Genomic DNA, 18,193 nt, shown 5'->3' with positions numbered 1-18,193 from the left:
AAGGGACTGCGTCTATAGCATAATACTGAATCGATAACGCTTTTAGGCCAAAGGGGTCCAAAATCCAAGTCATCGGCCTCCTATAATGATACTTATCGTTAGGAAAGTAGAGCCATGGTGTTTGTCATGTTGCGGTACCAATCAAAAGTAGCTTAGACTCGCAGCATTCCACACAGTATGGTACTAATGACAGATAATGAAATTCGCACAGGGAATACAGACCTATGGTGTTTCGCACACTGCGGCGCTATTTACTGGCAACGCAAACCTATACAGGCAACGCAAACCTATGACGTTCCTCACTAAAGTGAACTAACCACAGGGACCCGCGCTATCCCTGGGTGTTCCTCACATAGTGGGTACTAAGCATAGGCAAGGCAGAACCATGGTGTCACTCATCCCATGGTGTTGCGCATATAGGGGTACTGTAGAAGCCGCCAACGTACTCTATTGTTAATAATCACAAACCTATATGGTACCTAACAGAGTGGTACTACGCGCAAGTAAAAGCGACCCATGGTGTTCCCGGCGTGGTGGTACTAAGCACAAGTAGTCTCATGGTTCTAAGTTGATCATCCCTTGTTCGCCCCTTTTAGTCGCCTCGTACGATAGGCAGGGGATACCGTGGGTGTATTCTTCGCCTGCGTCCCCCACCCACAGGGGGTTGTGTGTTTGTTCCGCGAGAGGTATTTTATTTCCCTCAAGTCCGCCGGCAAGCCTGTTAGGATCCCCTATCCACCACCTGGGACGCGCCACGTGGGAGTATCACCTCTCCGTCTGCTATGCCAGCGTAGTAGGTTCGTGGGAAAAAATCTTTGGACACTACAATATCCTATATTTATTCCTCTGACTCGGATACTGTGCGTGTGTGTGTGTGTGTGTGTGCGCGCGCGTGCGTGCAGTCTTCAACATTAAATTTCACCCTACGTAGGGCCCCATCCTCGCAGACCCGCAGGTCGTCCATTGGCGTCAACTCGAGGGATCCGCACCAGGCCTCTCCGGAGACCATACGCCAATTATGATTATTATGATTATTATTATTATTATTATTATTATTATTATTATTATTATTATTTTGTCTTTTGTTTTTCAAACTGAGCCTCTATGGACTGCGTGTTAACAACCAATCTCATTTTCAGAGCCCGTGTCTTGTTCGTCCGCCAGTTTTGTCGTTCTACCAGCATTTATTAAGCCCGTCGAGCAGCGCTTTCTTCCACTCCTCTCGTAAAGGGCCCCTCCGTCTCTGGATTCTGCCTACACCATAAAACCCTGATCGCTTTTCACCATCCTTCGGAAACTAACACTGTCACTGATTTCATCCTCCGTAATGCCCACCTCTCTCCGATCTTTCACACACTTTTGCAACCACCTCAACTTAGATGGCCAGGCTGAGTGGCTCAGGCGATTGAGGCGCTGGCCTTCTGACCCTAACTTGGCAGGTTCGATCCTGGCAAAGTCCCGTGATATTTGAAGGTGCTCAAATACGTCAGCCTCGTGTCGGTAGATTTACTGGCACGTAAAAGAACACCTATGGGACAAAATTCCGGCACCTCAGCGCCTCCGAAAAACGAAAAAGTAGTCAGTGGGACGTAAAGCCAATAACATTATTATCAACTTAGATGCCTTTGGTTTTAGAAATTTCCAAATTTTCTTTGTGACCTGGTCATTATTATGTGTCCATAAAAGAGCAATCTTCTAATTGCTGGTGTTATCGGTTCGATCTTGCTGTATACTTCTTTACTGGACTTGCGTCGAACCTGTCCGTCAAACCCATCAGTTGCTTAAGATACTCCGTAGTAGCCTGCGTTCTCTTTTAAGTAGTTGGCTGTATAGGCTTGCGTTGCCAGTAAATAGCGCCGCAGTGTGCGAAACACCATAGGTCTGTATTCCCTGTGCGAATTTCATTATCTGTGAGTAGTACCATACTCTGTGGAATGCCGCGAGTCTAAGCTAATTTTGATTGGTACCGCAACATGACAAACACCATGGCTCTACTTTCCTAACGATAAGTACCATTATGGGAGGCCGATGACTTGGATTTTGGACCCCTTTGGCCTAAAAGCGTTATCGATTCAGTATTATGCTATAGACGCAGTCCCTTGGTCAGTAATACTATTGTGTCACGCCAGTTTCTGTGAATGTGACACATTGTGGGTCGGATCCACTGATTATTATGTTAAATTCATAACCATCCATTCATTCTTCGTTCTCACGTTTTGAATTTTGGTCAGTGGAGGATTTTGGACTTTTAATTTGTCATTCCATTTCGACTCATTTCGTACCATTAGGGGCCGATGACCTCGATGTTAGGCCCCTTTAAACAACAAGCATCATCATCAAATATTTTTCCTTTGGATCACTTATTCGTGCTCAGTTTTCTAGCATGCCAGTAATACCACCAGGATCAGATATCCGGATATTGTTGTTAACCAACGGAGGGAACGTGTTTTCAGCATTTTAATTTAATAATTTAATGTTTTACTCCACTTTCATTTAACTGATCCACTAGTTGACAGAGTCTCCCCACCAACCTGGGCTCAGTATTTGGAAAGCCAGGCTCTGCCTTTCACAAGTCAGGACTAAGGGCGAGTGATAGAGGAGTAACACGTCTTAAAAAAAAACTTTGGTCCAGCTCGCCCAGCCGGTAGTACTTCGTAAGGGACTCAACCAGGGTTATGGTGAAGATGGTCGACGGCTTTTTTTTTCTTTTTGCTAGGGGTTTTACGTCGCACCGACACAGATAGATCTTATGGCGACGATGGGATAGGAATGGCCTAGGAGTTGGAAGGAAGCGGCCGTGGCCTTAATTAAGGTACAGCCCCAGCATTTGCCTGGTGTGAAAATGGGAAACCACGGAAAACCATTTTCAGGGCTGCCGATAGTGGGATTCGAACCTACTATCTCCCGGATGCAAGCTCACAGCCGCGCGCCTCTACGCGCACGGCCAACTCGCCCGGTAGGTCAACGGCTTCTGAAAGCGGATAAGGACATATATGTTCCAACGGTGGATAAAGCGGAGGAACCATCTTCAGAGAGCAGCGTCTGTTCTTCAGAGAGGCGGCTGTAAAAGGCGTCTGTACTCCAGGTGAACGGCCTATTATCCAGCTCCCGGGCCTACAACTTCGGTTCTATTACCGGACAGAAGCGATCCCACCCACTCTTTTATTATTATTATTATTATTATTATTATTATTATTATTATTATTATTATTTCTTCTGTGATGTTTTTTATAGTGATCTCTTTTAACGGACGCGTGCGGTCGTCGCTGTTGCTATAACTGTTGCAGAACCTCGCTGACAAGACGTCGCTCCATTGATGGATAAGGCGCTACATCCTCTGAGTTGCGGCGTTGCCTACGAGATACATAAGGCCGGGAAATAGGAAGCAATTTGCCGCTGAAAAAGCGGCCCGATCGTGTTCACGGCTTGGCCGCTAGATGTCAGATTTCCGTTCTGTTCTTGGCGGACTTTTAACACTGTGATGTGCGGACTAATAGTGATGTTGTGTTGATTTTGTGCAATTTATTGTCAGTATTTTTTCTGTCGGTGTGTGTATGTGAGGTTGAGAAGATGGCGAACTGTTGTGTACCTCTGTGTACTTCCGATACTGCTAAAAAGCAAGAAAAGGTGAGGTTTCATAGCTTCCCTTAGGAGCGCGGTTTAAGAGAGAAGTGGAGGCAAGCCATTTCCAGGCAAGGTGAACTAGGATGTCTTTAGGTACCTAACAATTCTTATCGAGTGTGTAGCTCGCATTTTAATACGTCAGATTCACCGAGCTCGATAGGTGCAGTCGCTTAAGTGCGGCCAGTATCCAGTATTCGGGAGATAGTAGGTTCGAACCCCACTGTCGGGAGCCCTGAATATGGTTTTCCGTGGTTTCCCATTTTCACACCAGGAAAATGCTGGGGCTGTACCTTAATTAAGGCCACGGATGCTTCCTTCCCACTCCTAGCCCTTTCCAGTCCTATCGTCGCCATAAGATATACCTGTGTCTGTGCGACGTAAAGCAACTAGCAAAAAAAAAAAAAAAAAAAAAAAAGTCAGATTTTAGTGTAAGCACATCAATCAAGCAAATTCTTCCCAACAAAGTTCCTTCTGTTTTTAGTGTGTACCCTGTTCATAAACAGAACAGTAAAAAGCGCAGGAAGGATCCAGCTCCCAGAAATGACGTACCATCAAAATTTAGTAGAATTTCTGATTCAGATAATGATATATCTTCAACAAATAACGGTTCTACACCAGTCACAAACGAAAAAGGGTTACAAGTCTCGTTTCTGTGTAAGGGAAAGTCTACGAGTAGCTCTTTTAAATCGAAATATTTATTGACGAGAAAGTCAAATACCAGGTTAAGGGATACAATATTTAAATTGAGAAGTAGGATACGGGCAATGAAATCAGAAAAACGTTTTAAGATATCTGAACTTCATCGAAAGTTTTCGATCAGGATGATGCGTTCAAGAATTTTCGAAGGAAATCCCTGAACCGCAAAGTGCTGAAATTTTGATAACTTCCTGCACCTCAGGTAAGCTAATCTTATGTATCGGTACGTCATACATTATAGATAATATTCTATGAGATTAAATGAATTGTTTCTTGTGATCATTTGAACATTAATGTTGCTGATATGTATTTGTCTTAACTGATCACGAAGTTTTCGTGAATTACTTATTTCGTCTTAACACAGTGTGAGACAAAGGCCTACGTTCTAGAAAATAAGTCATACAATTGCTCTTAGTCTATTTTTTATCTTATATCTGTTTGGTGTCCTCTGAAATTACTAGTTTTAATTAAATTTTATAGTTTTTCGCAAACCAACGTGTTGCAATGAGCGCGCGAGACAGAATAGTAAAGAGAACTCTAGCGGCGCTTGTCGGAAGTATCTCGAGACAAGTCAGAGTGCTGTATTTCCCGGCCTTGGTGTATCTCGCAGGCAACGGTTGCGGATGTCAGTTCGACACTTCTTTACATTGGATTTTAGAACGTGCTTTCATCGCATTTCCCACCCTCCCTAATTACGTTTCCCATTATGCAAATGAGAATACATCACTAGCTAATTAAAAGATCTCGCACATAGGCGTCTTCCGATAGAATAATGCCAGTATGGTGATTATTAATGGAACATTTCTTACATTGTGTAGTCTACGTGGAAGTCAGAGGTAAACGATCGTAAATGCAAAAAATGACGATTTTGAAATTTTCATCGTATGTGATTTGTTTTGGTCGTACCTACGGTTGGGTAAGCTATTATATGTTTCTCAGGAATGAAGATAAGCTATGTGATACTATCGTAAGTGCAAGGATAAACAGGAGATAAACAATGGTAAATGATCATACAATTGTTCAGCCCATATACCGTCCGTCGCACTCATCGTATTGGCTCTTAGTTTACCATGGTCAGAATAATTGTCGATTCGACCTGCCTTAAACGTAGTAATAACATACGCGCCTAAGCAACAGCTTTTTTTTTCTCTTCTAGTGGCTTTAAGTCGCACCGACACAGATAGGTCTTATGGCGACGAAGCAGCTTCTTTCTGCTCTCTTGTAAAGTTAATGAAATGTCACTTACAGGAGTTTACCTATGGCGTCCAGTATTACTGTTATTGAGTTCAAACATGTCCAGTATAACAATGGATAGAAACAAAGCATACTTTCTTGCTGAGTGTGAGTTAGATGGTAAACAGTGAAGGCTACAGAGGGTTCAGAGTACAACAGCATCTATATTTATAGATAAGTCAAACACTAACAGAAGGTCGAGGATGCTCCGGTATGTACGGTACGTAAGCCTTCATCATTGCTCAGCTGATGGACTACTAGGAACTCCAGCTAGAAATACAAGATAATAGAGGTCCTCATTCCAAACTATAAGATAGCAACTACACACACAGCAGAGGAACATTTTTAGTCTCATCCAACTCCGTACTGTAATGATTAGCGCTATTGGCTGTCGTCATCGGAAGTCCAGGTTCGATCCCCGGTACTGCAAGAGATTTAAAATTGCTAGGAGGGCTGTACTTTATTAAAAAGGTGGGTACATTAAGCTCGCTTCCATTTGCGGTCTGCACCACCTCGAGAAATACGAGGACACGTATGTTACCTTCCTCTGACTTTGGTAATTCGAGAAAATTGTTCGCCGGACTGAGTGGCTCAGAAGGTTGAGGCGCTGGACTTCTGACTCCAACTTGGCAGGTTCGATCCTGCCTCAGTCCGGTGGTATTTGAAGGTGCTCAAATACGTCAGCCTCATGTCTGTATATTTACTGGCACGTAAAAGAACTCCTGCGGGACTAAATTCCGGCACCTCGGCGTCTCCGAAAACCGCAAAAGTAGTTTGAGGGACGTAAAGTCCGTAACATTATTATTAGAAAATTGTTAACAATTGTCACCTTTAGTTAACGATATACTTAACTGAATTTTTTTTTTACTAATGGCTTTACGTCGCACCGACACAGATAGGTCTTATGGCGACGATGGGATAGGAAAGGCCTAGGAGTTGGATGGAAGCGGCCGTGGCCTTAATTAAGGCCTGGTGTGAAAATGAGAAACCACGGAAAACCATCTTCAGGGCTGTCGGCAGTGGGATTCGAACCCACTATCTCCCGGATGCAAGCTCACAGCCGCGCTCCCCTTCAACTGAAAGTAAGCTACGTTGTTGATATAAAAACCAATTTAACTGATATCCAAAAATTACAAATACTGCCTGTAAACGGTTGATTACTTTTAAATACCGATGGCGTTACAGCCTGATGGGCCTTGGATTATCAAGTGAACGCTCTCGGCCCGAAGTCCTGCAGATTACCAAGTGACGCGTGGGGTCAGCATGACAAATCCTCTCGGCCGTCATCTTGGATTTCTAGACCGGAGCAACTATCTCACCGTCATATAATACTCAGTTAAAAATGCATCAGTCTCGTGCCGATAGATTTACTGGCACGTAAAAGAACCCCTGTAGGACAAAATTCCGGCACATCGCAGTCTCCGAAAACCGTAAAAAGTAGTTAGTGGGACGTAAAAACGATAACATTGACTCCTTAATTATTCTCGTGTACGCTAAGTGGACCTCGAACCAGCCCTCAGATCCAAGTACTGAACTGACCACGAATTGAACCCAGGGCCTCTTGGTAAGAGGCAAGTTCGCAACCCCCGCAGATCGCGCGGCAGGATTCATTACTTTCAAGCTCAAATATAATTAGCATTCACAAAAGACTCAGCAAGTACAGATTATTATTATTATTATTATTATTATTATTATCATCATCATCATCATCATCATCATCATCATCATTATTATTATTGGTTTACTTCACGCCAGACCCATATATATTAATCAATGACCACATGTTCGATATGATAAACGCGAGGAAAATCAATCAATAATCCAGTATCGCCATGTAGAAGATGCGCTAGAAAAATATGACAATTCGTTTGAAGTTGAAACAATACGGACTTTTCACTTCTTCGCCGATATATTAACAGCTACAGGCAATCCGTCGAAATCATAACATAACCAAGCATCCCGCCAGGCAGGTCAAACAGAAAGCTAATGAATGGCAGCGCCATGAATACCAATACGTAAGGTCACCACTGTAATCTCAAATGTCAGAATATAATGTCAAGGTTGTTCACATATTGAAGAAATTAATTTCAATATACCATGTCTGGCCGGAGTTCGGGGAAGAAGATCACACGACAAATAACGACCCGTAACACGACGAGTTAAATGTCATTACCACATCATAGTTTAAAGGTACATCTCACCTAATCGATAGATCTTCTCCCACTACATTGCATATTTAATTTTCAATTCTGCGTACCTGAAAACATGCACATTACAGAAATAAATTCTAATCCTAGAAGGTAATTAAAAACAGTGAAGTAAATCTTCCTTTTTTCGTTACAGCGTCATCATATACGAAGATATAATATCGTTTAGGACCGGCGGTAGAACTGGCGTGGGAGCCGAACAACAATGTCACTGGTCTCCTACAAAGACGGCCTTGGTTCGTAACTCAGCCAATTCATTTGGAATTTTTAAAATGAAAGGCCTCCATATAGTTCAGATTTTACGTAAAACTGAAAAAAGTATTAAAATCACGACATCAACCTTCACGGAGAACAGCACATTTGCTTGCAGTACTAATGTTTGAAACTACTACCTATAGGTGCGTGTCGTGATGAAAATGATGGTTTGCTAGAACACGGCATCAGCTGTACGAGTTGGAATCTAAACTGGTACCCATGAAAGGTTCATTCTTCTGAAAACAAAGGGACTTTCACTGGCGAATGTAATCTATGGAGAAATTAAGATTCCACTTCCAATAAAACTCCAGAATATACTTGCTGATAACAGCACACATTATTTTGTTATGGTGCTTTTCTGTATTTTCAAAAGATTTTCGATTCCTTTTCCTACAGATTTCATGGCTCATTATTTTTCGCACATTTCTGTTTCGTTATTATCATATACATGTGTCTTATAGTTTATTGTTTTTCAACAAGCACGCTCTGCTTCAAGCACGGGTACAGTGCCAGCACAAAATAACCTCTCTCTTAAATAGTATCATAAATGGAATGCAGCAACCAACTAAGAACCCTATCCGAGACTGACCTGAGTTTGAGCGACATTAAACCACTTAGCAATAACTATATATTGCTAGCTGTTTAACATCACACTACTACGTTTTCGGTGACGCTGAGATAGGAAATGCCTAGGAATGGAAAGTTATCGGTTGTGGCCTTAATTAATTTGCATGCCCAATATTTACTTTGTGTGAGACTGGGAAACACGGAAACAGGCCAGCACACAGTGGGGTTTGAACCCAATATTTCAATGCCTGCTTAAAGCAAACATTCCATACCGCGCAGCTAAATCACTCGATTGGAAAGTACGAGGGCTATAAATAAAGTAGTTTCAATGTTGATAGAACGCAATGTTTAATGAACTCACAAGCACAATTGCTTTACATTCCTTCAATGTAGTGACCCATAAAGTCTATTAGCTTTTGGAAAATGTCGGGAAGCTGTTGGGGACAACGTGCTTTATCATGCATCACGATGGAGCGATCGTCTCGCAATCAACGTGGACAGTTGCGCCGCATACACGGACGCAGATGTCGCTCCAGAAATCGGCAATACTCGTACTAGTCACTGTTGACGATTTGTCCCTCAGCCACAATATGCGTAAGAGTAACACAAGCAGCATAAGCTTCAAATGACTGGGTTCCTGTTGAAATTTCTGTGGACGTGACGAACCTGGGTGACGCCATTCATTCGTCTGATGCTTTAATTCAGAAATGCGTCTCCTTCGTTGCGGTATCTGTCCAGGTGGATGTCAGCCAGTGCATACGGATGCCATTTTTGTACGTCGGTGACTTGATGTAGAACCCAACGGGACACAATTTTCCTGATGTTAAGACATTTCGTCAGTATGTACCACACCGTTTGATGACTGAGACCAACATCTACGGATAATTTCCGGACAGTCTATCGATGGTCTACGGAAAGGAGATCACTCACGATTTCAATTTGATCTTGAGGAATGGACGGCCGACCTGTGCGGTGCAAATCCGCAGTCTTATTCCGACCCGCACGTCGTATACGGTAAAGCATTCTCTCCAAATGCTTCACGTAATCCTCTATAACATTCTGATGCATTTTTGCCATGGGCAATCTCGATTTTAATCCGCGAACTCTGATCACCTTTTGAAAACACGCTTTAGAGCGGTGAAATCGGCACTCTTCACTTAAACGCCACACAGCAACAACACTCCCAACTGGATGCCCATCAAATGCACACTACACATCGACGACAGCGCCACCTGACGGCTCCCATATCCTATTTGCGCATGCCCGATCTCCTGCGAGTGTCAGGACTACGTTGCCACCACTTAATTTACAGCCCTCGCATTATGTAACAGTATTAGTCAAGAAATAATAAATGATATGCATTAACAATATCTGATAAATATTCGCCGGCATTTCCAAGTGGCATTTCTCCTCAAACCTCCAAGAAGCGACCGGCACTTCAACTCCCTATAGGAAAGTCCACAAGAGGAGATCATACTATTCCTGAACAGTATGCTCCATAAAATTCGTGTTCATTCATCCACCTTCCACTCTGTTCCCACTCCACCTTCCACTCTGTTCCCACGAGGTGACCATTTATTTTACGCTGGGCGTGGAAAGCACGGCTCAGATAAACCGAACACCGCTTCCACATACCTGTAATAATCTCTTCCCTCTCCTAGCTACTCTCTTTCTTGTCAACTTTTGATACTTTTCAATACGGATGTTACATTTGGAAGGCCTCGAGATGCTTATTTTCCTGCCCTTCAAGGCTCTTCATTTCCTTACCCGATCCGTTCAATCTCTTTCATAAATCTTGGGGTAGGTGATCCCGATATGACCCTAAAATGGTATCAACAACCGGCCTGGATGCCTCACACGATAGTGTGCTGGAACCCTTGCCCAAGTTAGCAGTTTCGATTCTGGCTTAGTCCGGTATAGTATTCTGGCACCTCAGCTTCTCCAAAAAAACCACAATAGTATTTAATGAGACGTAAAACTAATTATTATTATTATTATTATTATTATTATTATAGCTAGGTCTTCCTGCTAAAGTAAGAGTAGACCGTACAGCCAGCAACTCAACGCAGAGGGTTGGGTGGCGGTAAATAACCTGACACCCTAAGGGAACCAACGGATTAGAAGAGTGAATTCCTTTAGGAGGGTGATGGTCCCTTACCGGCGAAAATTCCAATTGAATCCATCACGTAGAGTCTGTACTCCGGGTTAAGGGCGGCTGCCAAAGGCATTTGCTCTCCGAGTTAGAGGCGCCCTTCCATTTCATTTCCAATGACAGGTGGAGCGACACATCGGTTGGAACATTTCCTTCGTCGCAACCACTAATCTTGCCAATTCGAAATATGGCTATGCGGACAAATGCTAGGGCGTATCCCGGAAACAACGCGCGTTATTTTCACCCGAATGATGAGGGAAATGTGCGAGGGCTACCTGATCAAGGACGAAGCAGGCCAAGGCAAAACTAAGACAACTACTATTACTACTACTACTACTACAGTACTACTATTAACACCAGTACGCCCACAGGTCGCAGCCGTAAACCTGCGGTTGTACTGATGAATCGACACACCGGCATCGCCTGCCTACAGGAAACGAAGTGGACAAGAGCCAAGACCAAGAAGATCGGAGACGGATACAAAAGCTACAACCACGGCCGAAGATCAAAATCAGAACGCGTCGCAGTGGCTGTATGTGGGGAGTTTGAGAACAGTGTAGTCGAAGTAAACCGCATCACAGACCGGCTGCTAGCTATCCATTAAAGTTGACTCCACCACCACTCGCATCCGCGTTGTCTCAAGCTACACACCACAAGTAGGATACCCAAAAGACAAGAAAGATTAGTTTTGGAAGAGCGTTAACATCCTTCTCCGATCGTTCGCTAAGGACGAACACGTGCTTATTGGCGGAGATCTTAACGACCATGTGGGATCAGCTAGAGACGGGCACTCCCAGTGTCATGGTGAACAAGGCTTCGGCAACCGTAACACCGATGGCTGCCGTATCCTTGACTGTGCAGAAGCACTTCAGTTCATTTTCGTAAACAACTATTTCAAGAAACGTCCATCCCGCCTAATCAAATATTATAGTGGTGGACGAACATCTAAAATCGACAACCGGCGTCTCCGGTGAAACGATCTCGATTTGGTGATGAACGACAAGGTGATTCCATCCAATAGCGTTGCTCCGTAACACCGCTTGCTCCTTTTAGACCTCAGGTTTGATCTCGTTCAGAATAAAAGGCGCCGCACGACTGATATTGGACACATTAAAAGGTGGAAGCTGTCTGAACACAAATGCGAGCTGGTAAAGGCCCTTGAGACACTTACCGTAGATCCTAACCAAACTGTAGGGAACGTCTGGGCCGGTGTTGTTAATCGTGCCCATGCTGCCACGACTGTGGGGAAAATCAAGTGTGAGAGGCAATTCATTGACAAGCAGGTCTGGCGACGGAATGAGGATGTGCAGACTAAAATCGAAACGAAGAAGCTGGCCTTCAAGACCTGTCAGGTCTCGCACCGAAATACTGTCCACAAGTAATACAAGATCTTCAAGTCTGCAGGAAAACAACCAGTTCCAGAAGCCAAGGCCCAGCACTATGGTGAACTGTATGAGCATATGGAGAAGCACGAAGGAACAAACAAAAAGTTATTCCATCTTTCCAGACCCGGCATCGCTCATCCCAAAACACTGGACATATCATTAATATCACGGATGAAGACCACCAAGTCCTCCGAGATCCCACCACAACCCTGAGTCGATATAACAGACACTTCTCAAAGATCAGCAATGAAGAGTTTTCCCACCTACCAGTTCACAAGTCGGAATGTCTCCCTGGACCGGCTTCAGAGTTCAATACGGAAGAGGTTCAATAGGATATAAACAAAATGAAGAACGGGAATGGTCATGATGGCATACCAGTGGAAATGTGGAAGATGCTTTGTCAGCGTTGTGCCGAACTTCTGACATCTTTGTTCACCGGGTTGTCAAAGAAGACGCAGTGCTCCAGATCTGGACCACCAGTACCACGGTTCCAATTTTGAGAAGGAAAGCGACGTCAGCGAGTATGTGCACTATAGACCGATCCGCCTTCTATGCCACTCTATGAAAATCTTTTAACGCATACTTGACAGTCGCCTCCCTGACACTGTCAAGGTCACACGCTAATAGTGTGGCCAAGTGAAGGGAAGTGGGACAACGGAACATACTACCTGACTGCTCACATAAAAACATCCTGAGAAGAACAAACCTGTCCGCATGGCTTTCTTGGACTTGGAGAAGGCATTTGATCGAGTTCCTCGCGAACTGATTTGGCATACAGTCCAATCGCATAGTGTTCCCGAAGTGTAAAAAATTGGACGCAGCTCCTGTACTGTAAATGTAACAGTGTGGTGCGATGTCCAGCAGGGATCTCTCCTTTCTCCATTCGGGCCGGTGTCCATTAACGCTCGGCCCTCTCTCGCCCCTGATCTTCAAAATGTGTTTTTTTGTCCAACTCTTGTCCCGTTTTTCTACGGGATCGGGTATGAGGTGAGATGAGTCTATCGTGGCGGGTTTTTATGACGGAAGTCAACCTCGTCAGAGGAGTTAATGAGATGAAATGAATGACGTGATATAAAATAGTAGGAAGGGAGAGGGTGAAATCCGGTGCCGGCACATAGCCTACTCCTGTGAAATAGCACCAAGGGGTCTGGTCAAGGCTTAACGTCCCCATCCAACGGACGAATCACCATCTACAGCGCCATATGCCCTCACTCCATATCAACACTGCGGAGAGGTTTGGAATTTAATCCGGGTTTTTTGGCGCAATCTAGTGGTTAGAAATTGTATACCATCACCTCCCCTACCCTGCCGGCCAACATTCTGATGAACATTTTTCCACCAACGGGACTCGCACCGGCTAACCACGGTGTCAGACCGTGTAGACTTCAACGCCTTAACGAAAATGTCCACCGTACGGACTTGCGCTTCAGAATGTGTATGGATACAATAACTCCTGATATCCACACCCTACATCCATGGCCACTCCTATGTAATGTCCTGTTGGCCTCAGAAGAACGCCATACTCTTGAAGAACAAGTGCAGAAGAGGGACACCAATTTAGCGGAAAATGGACTTCGTCTGAATATCATGAAAACCAAATACATTCAGAGCGGATCGCAGACACCTGGGACCATCTATGTGGGTAACCAAGATCTCAAGAAAGCTGGGCAGTACAGATACCCTGGCACTCTGATTTTTTCGGAGGGTGACACGCTACTTGATGCCCGTGTTCGTGTCGGCGCGAGCTGGCTGAAGTGGAGGCAAGTCAGCGGAGCCCTCTTTGATCGCACGATACACATCCACCTGAAGGCCAAGGTTTACAGGAGCATCGTACGCCCAGTCGCCCTCTTTATTTCTGAATGCTGGGCAGGATCCGTTAAATATATTAGCAAGCACTTCACGTCAGGAGATGCGTCGGTCTAACGCGATGTGATCGTATCAAGAACAGTAATGTCCGAGCGATGACGGATGTTGCGCCCATAACTGAGAAAATGCGGGAGGCTCTTATATACTAATACCGTCACGACACGCATAATGAAGAGCAATTAGTCGCCTAGATCGTCCTGCGCCTCAATACAGATGGGCACTGGCCCCGAGGGCGACCTAAGAAGCGGTGGCTTAATCGGCTGAAAGAAGCCATACAACACACCAATGTCTCTCCTCGTGATGCCGTTGATCGACTGAAGTGAAGACTGGGATGCAAAATAGCGAACCCTGCTGCAAAGCGGGATAAATGCTAAGAAAGAAGATGGTTATTATTATTATTATTATTATTATTATTATTATTATTATTATTATTATTGCATACTGCTATTTGGTTTTACCAGATATAGTTTTTAACTCAATTCGCTTAAGAGAAAGCTTTCTAGCAACAAACGTCAGCGATGAATACAATATTCTGGCGTGCATCCCAAGACAATGAAGGAGGAAAGGGCTTTAGCAGTCACTGTTACTAAGGCAGTTTTCTAGTAAATTCTTGTGCTCGTCCTGAGGTGGTGCAGTTCTTTTCAGGCATACACCCAATTGAAGTTAGTAGCACGTGCCTTTTAAACCACCTACCAGACCTCTACCAATTTTAAATTTGCGGCAGTACCGGGAATTGAACTTGCAACTGTGAGGACGGTAGTTAATAGTGTTAACCAGTACACAATGGAGGTGGACTAGTAACTCGCGTTCTCCCAGCTGTAGTGTATTTTATTGCAGTGTTTCTACTATGAAACCATGTGTATTGCGGTGATCCATTCAGACATCGGGTAGAGAAAGAGATCCTGGTTTACGAAATGAGATAGAATTTCGGCTTTCCCTGGAGCACGTTAGAAACAATTACAATCAGAACCAAACATGAAGACTCTATAATAAGTTCCAAGGCAACGGATGATAGGCGTTTAACGTCTCAACTACTATTTATGGTCTTCAGAAATTCCAGAAACCCAGATTTTTTTAGCAGTATTTTTCTTTTACGCTTCAATTATTAATGTCCACCAATACCAATCCAATGTCGTATCAAGAAGTCCTGCAGTGAGCTGGTATAAAACTCATGATCTTACATTTAAAAAGTCAGCTATAACCATCTGCGGCATTCATGTTGCCGCTAGATATTAACATTGTATGTATGTATGTATGTATGTATGTATGTATGTATGTATGTATGTATGTATTTTAAAGACCTATCAGCGATGTTCATGTTCCAGGCCAAGAGGACATGCCAAACCTTGAGCAAGCAGCGGCAGCTGAGCAACGCCTATCTGACCAGATCCGTGTGATCCTGGAGCACTACAAAAAGCCAGATCCCGTAGGCATACCTGGAGCAAACATACCGGACCCGTTCCCAGTACCAGATATGACCAAAACCATCCTCACGGCGACAGGTACCATGAAGGACATGCGTGTCTACGGCTTGTCCCGCTTCCGTGTGCGGTACATGGAGACAGAACTCACCAAAATGGAGGTACTACAACATTATAGTTCGTTCAATGATTATTTTCCCATACTAACTTAATCAGCTTTCTACATCTCCTTACCTGTGATAAGAAGCACTGTATAAGTACTGAATCATAAATCCAAAATGATCTGATTAATTCGTGTTTGTATTTTTAAATAAACGTTAGTTCTCAGTGATTTTCCCAGAAATGTTCATCAGCCGCGTGGCAGGAATTAGTAACCGGGCGGGAAATTCTACTTAAAAAAAAACGAATATGATAAAGTCTCAATTTATACCCCTCAGGACATTAACAATAATATCAGACAGGTTAACATTAACTACAAAATTGAATTATATTAGTGTTATTATCACGAACAAGACATAAGAGTATTTTGAACTAGTGTTCTACTGTTCATTCATAATCATGTAACTCCGGGGCTTATCACTCAGTTGCTGTGGAGTGCAATACGGGTTTGTAACGTCATGCGGAATCGAGTGCTCGTGTGCGATTCCACACTAATCCATACACCGCTCGCGATAGACAAGCTAAACATTTAAACTCCGATGCCATTGATGCAATTTTGCTGACAATAATGAAGATTTATTACACAAACTGTTTTACAGTATTTACTTTTTTAATTTGGAGCACCCAACGACTCAAACATGTATTAATATTTTGTAACTAGCATATGTCTAGGTCATGTTAGCCGGGCGGTTTGTGAAAACGGACGGCAGGGCGGTGCGCCCATTAAAAAGATCCTAGGGAGAACACTGGTCTTCTATTGCGTTTTATGTCTGTCAGCTTCAGCGGTGAATCCACGTGTTAGTAAATTAACTCCCACACTCAAGATTTTTGAGGCAATCATCTGTCGTCATAATTTTTCACTTTCAACAGTATAAAATGGTACAGTCACTAAAAAACAAGACTGCATGGTACTGTATAAATTCCTTGCAGGCACATCTGCGCATGCGGAAATACATCGAGTACGGTCCACACGCTCCGGAAAACAGTTTGGTTGTATGTCTAACGTTGTTCGATTATTTTGAGCAACGGAACGACGGAATGCTACGAATGCAAGTTCGCATTAGCCTTTATCAATCCGAAACATTAAGAAATATACATGTCGCTTGTAATTAGGTTTATCCGTCCAACTTCAGTGTCATAGCAGGCAGGCCACTTCGTACCCCTGCCAGGTCACAGTCACAGTCGATTTGCAACTCACTTGTGTGCCCCCTTTAGAGTGATGACGTCATTATGCATGTTTAGACTTGCGAATCACTAAAGAAACATAACAAGACTAGAATCGAACACTGCACTCTATGCCGTTAACTTTATCATGTGATCGGAACATTGATTGAAGTGTTTAGAACACTAAATAAGTGATCAAGACTATAATGGAACACTGTACTCGATACAACATGTGTTTAGAACATGTCAGGGGATACCTTTGTTCTAAGAAGATTAGATTACCGTACATTCCTTGTAGGGCTAATAGGCTAAGGGCTAATGGGCTAAAGGGCTAATAGGCTAAACGGCTAGGGTGCCTCTCCTCTCTTTATCCGGGCTTGAGACCGGCTCTACAACTAGAGGCGGAGTTAACACCCTAAGGAAGGGAGAATGTTGGGAAATAATCTATACGAATATAGCTACTCGATCGACTATATACTACAGACGGATGACTTAGGTGAGGGTAAGCGCTTACTTAATAATACCTACACGACGTAATTCATACTCTATTTCAAAAATATCTTCTTTGTACTGTGTGTAACCAGCATCATGATAGGCTCTTAGCAGTTGTAAACGTTTTACGAGTACGTTGGGGTCTTTACAGTGCCTTTTGCCGGTCTTTTGTCACATGTCAACTGGTCGCATTGCTTAGTTCAGCTGGTTTGATTAAGATTCGAATTTGCGACGTCAAAACGTCTTCTTCTACTTTCCCTTTACTACTGTTTTGATCAACATCATTATCCTTATTATCATAGTCATGATCTTGCCTCTCTTTATCTTGAAGTTTGTGCTTAGTAACAAGAACTTGCAGCAGGCCTAGACAACAAGGGAGAATTAAAAATCTCTCGCAGAGGTGTACTTTTTAAACATAAATCAGTGTTCGCTGGATTATGGTTGAGTTCTTTGTATTTTGTTCCCGATGAAGCTACATTACACGCGGCTCCATGACGTTGAGCGTTGTATGCGTTCTTGAACTCTCTTCTACAATGTTTCCATTGAAAAATTGTCCTAGATGATATCTCACGACGTCTCCTGTGATAGCTTCGGGAAAATGCTTTTCCACACTCTTCGCAAATATACCTAGAAATAGGTTTTTCCATGACGGACTTTTATCTTCTGTTAACAGATTCTTCTTTAAATCTACTCGACATTTGTTACTCTCTACTTCGATGATGCGAACAGCTTAGCGATTAACAGTAAACTAAAACAAAAGCGTATAACCAAGGTAGCAACAGTAAGGTTTAAGCCCATCAAGATGGCAAGAGTGAGGTTAGCGACGTTCTGCTGTTGGATTTTAAATTCCGCGCTATAACTTGCATAAGGTGGCAGCCTTGGGGTTTACTGCCGTAAAGATGGCAGCAGTGAGGTTAGCGACGCTCTATTGTCCTTCAAAGTGAGGTTAGGGTTCGTCAAGAAGACAGCTGT

The 18,193-nt window shown here is 43.5% G+C and overlaps 2 protein-coding genes across 2 annotated transcripts in view; one reads left to right on the top strand and one right to left on the bottom strand.

Annotated features, from left to right (window-relative positions):
* Positions 1-18,193, bottom strand: part of CenG1A (Centaurin-gamma-1A) — a 528,156-nt gene that overhangs the window by 379,785 nt on the left and 130,178 nt on the right. The window lies entirely within an intron of this gene.
* The window catches only part of LOC136858326 (uncharacterized), a 34,463-nt gene that overhangs the window by 2,539 nt on the left and 13,731 nt on the right, over positions 1-18,193 (top strand). Inside the window, exon 2 of the mRNA XM_067137776.2 lies at positions 15,311-15,567. Within this exon, the coding sequence (XP_066993877.2) occupies positions 15,311-15,567 (257 nt within the window). The remainder of the gene's footprint in view (positions 1-15,310; positions 15,568-18,193) is intronic.

The sequence above is a fragment of the Anabrus simplex genome, chromosome 1 (genome assembly GCF_040414725.1).
Source record: "Anabrus simplex isolate iqAnaSimp1 chromosome 1, ASM4041472v1, whole genome shotgun sequence".
Lineage (NCBI taxonomy): Eukaryota > Metazoa > Arthropoda > Insecta > Orthoptera > Tettigoniidae > Anabrus > Anabrus simplex.
This window is presented reverse-complemented; position numbering and strand designations above follow the sequence as displayed.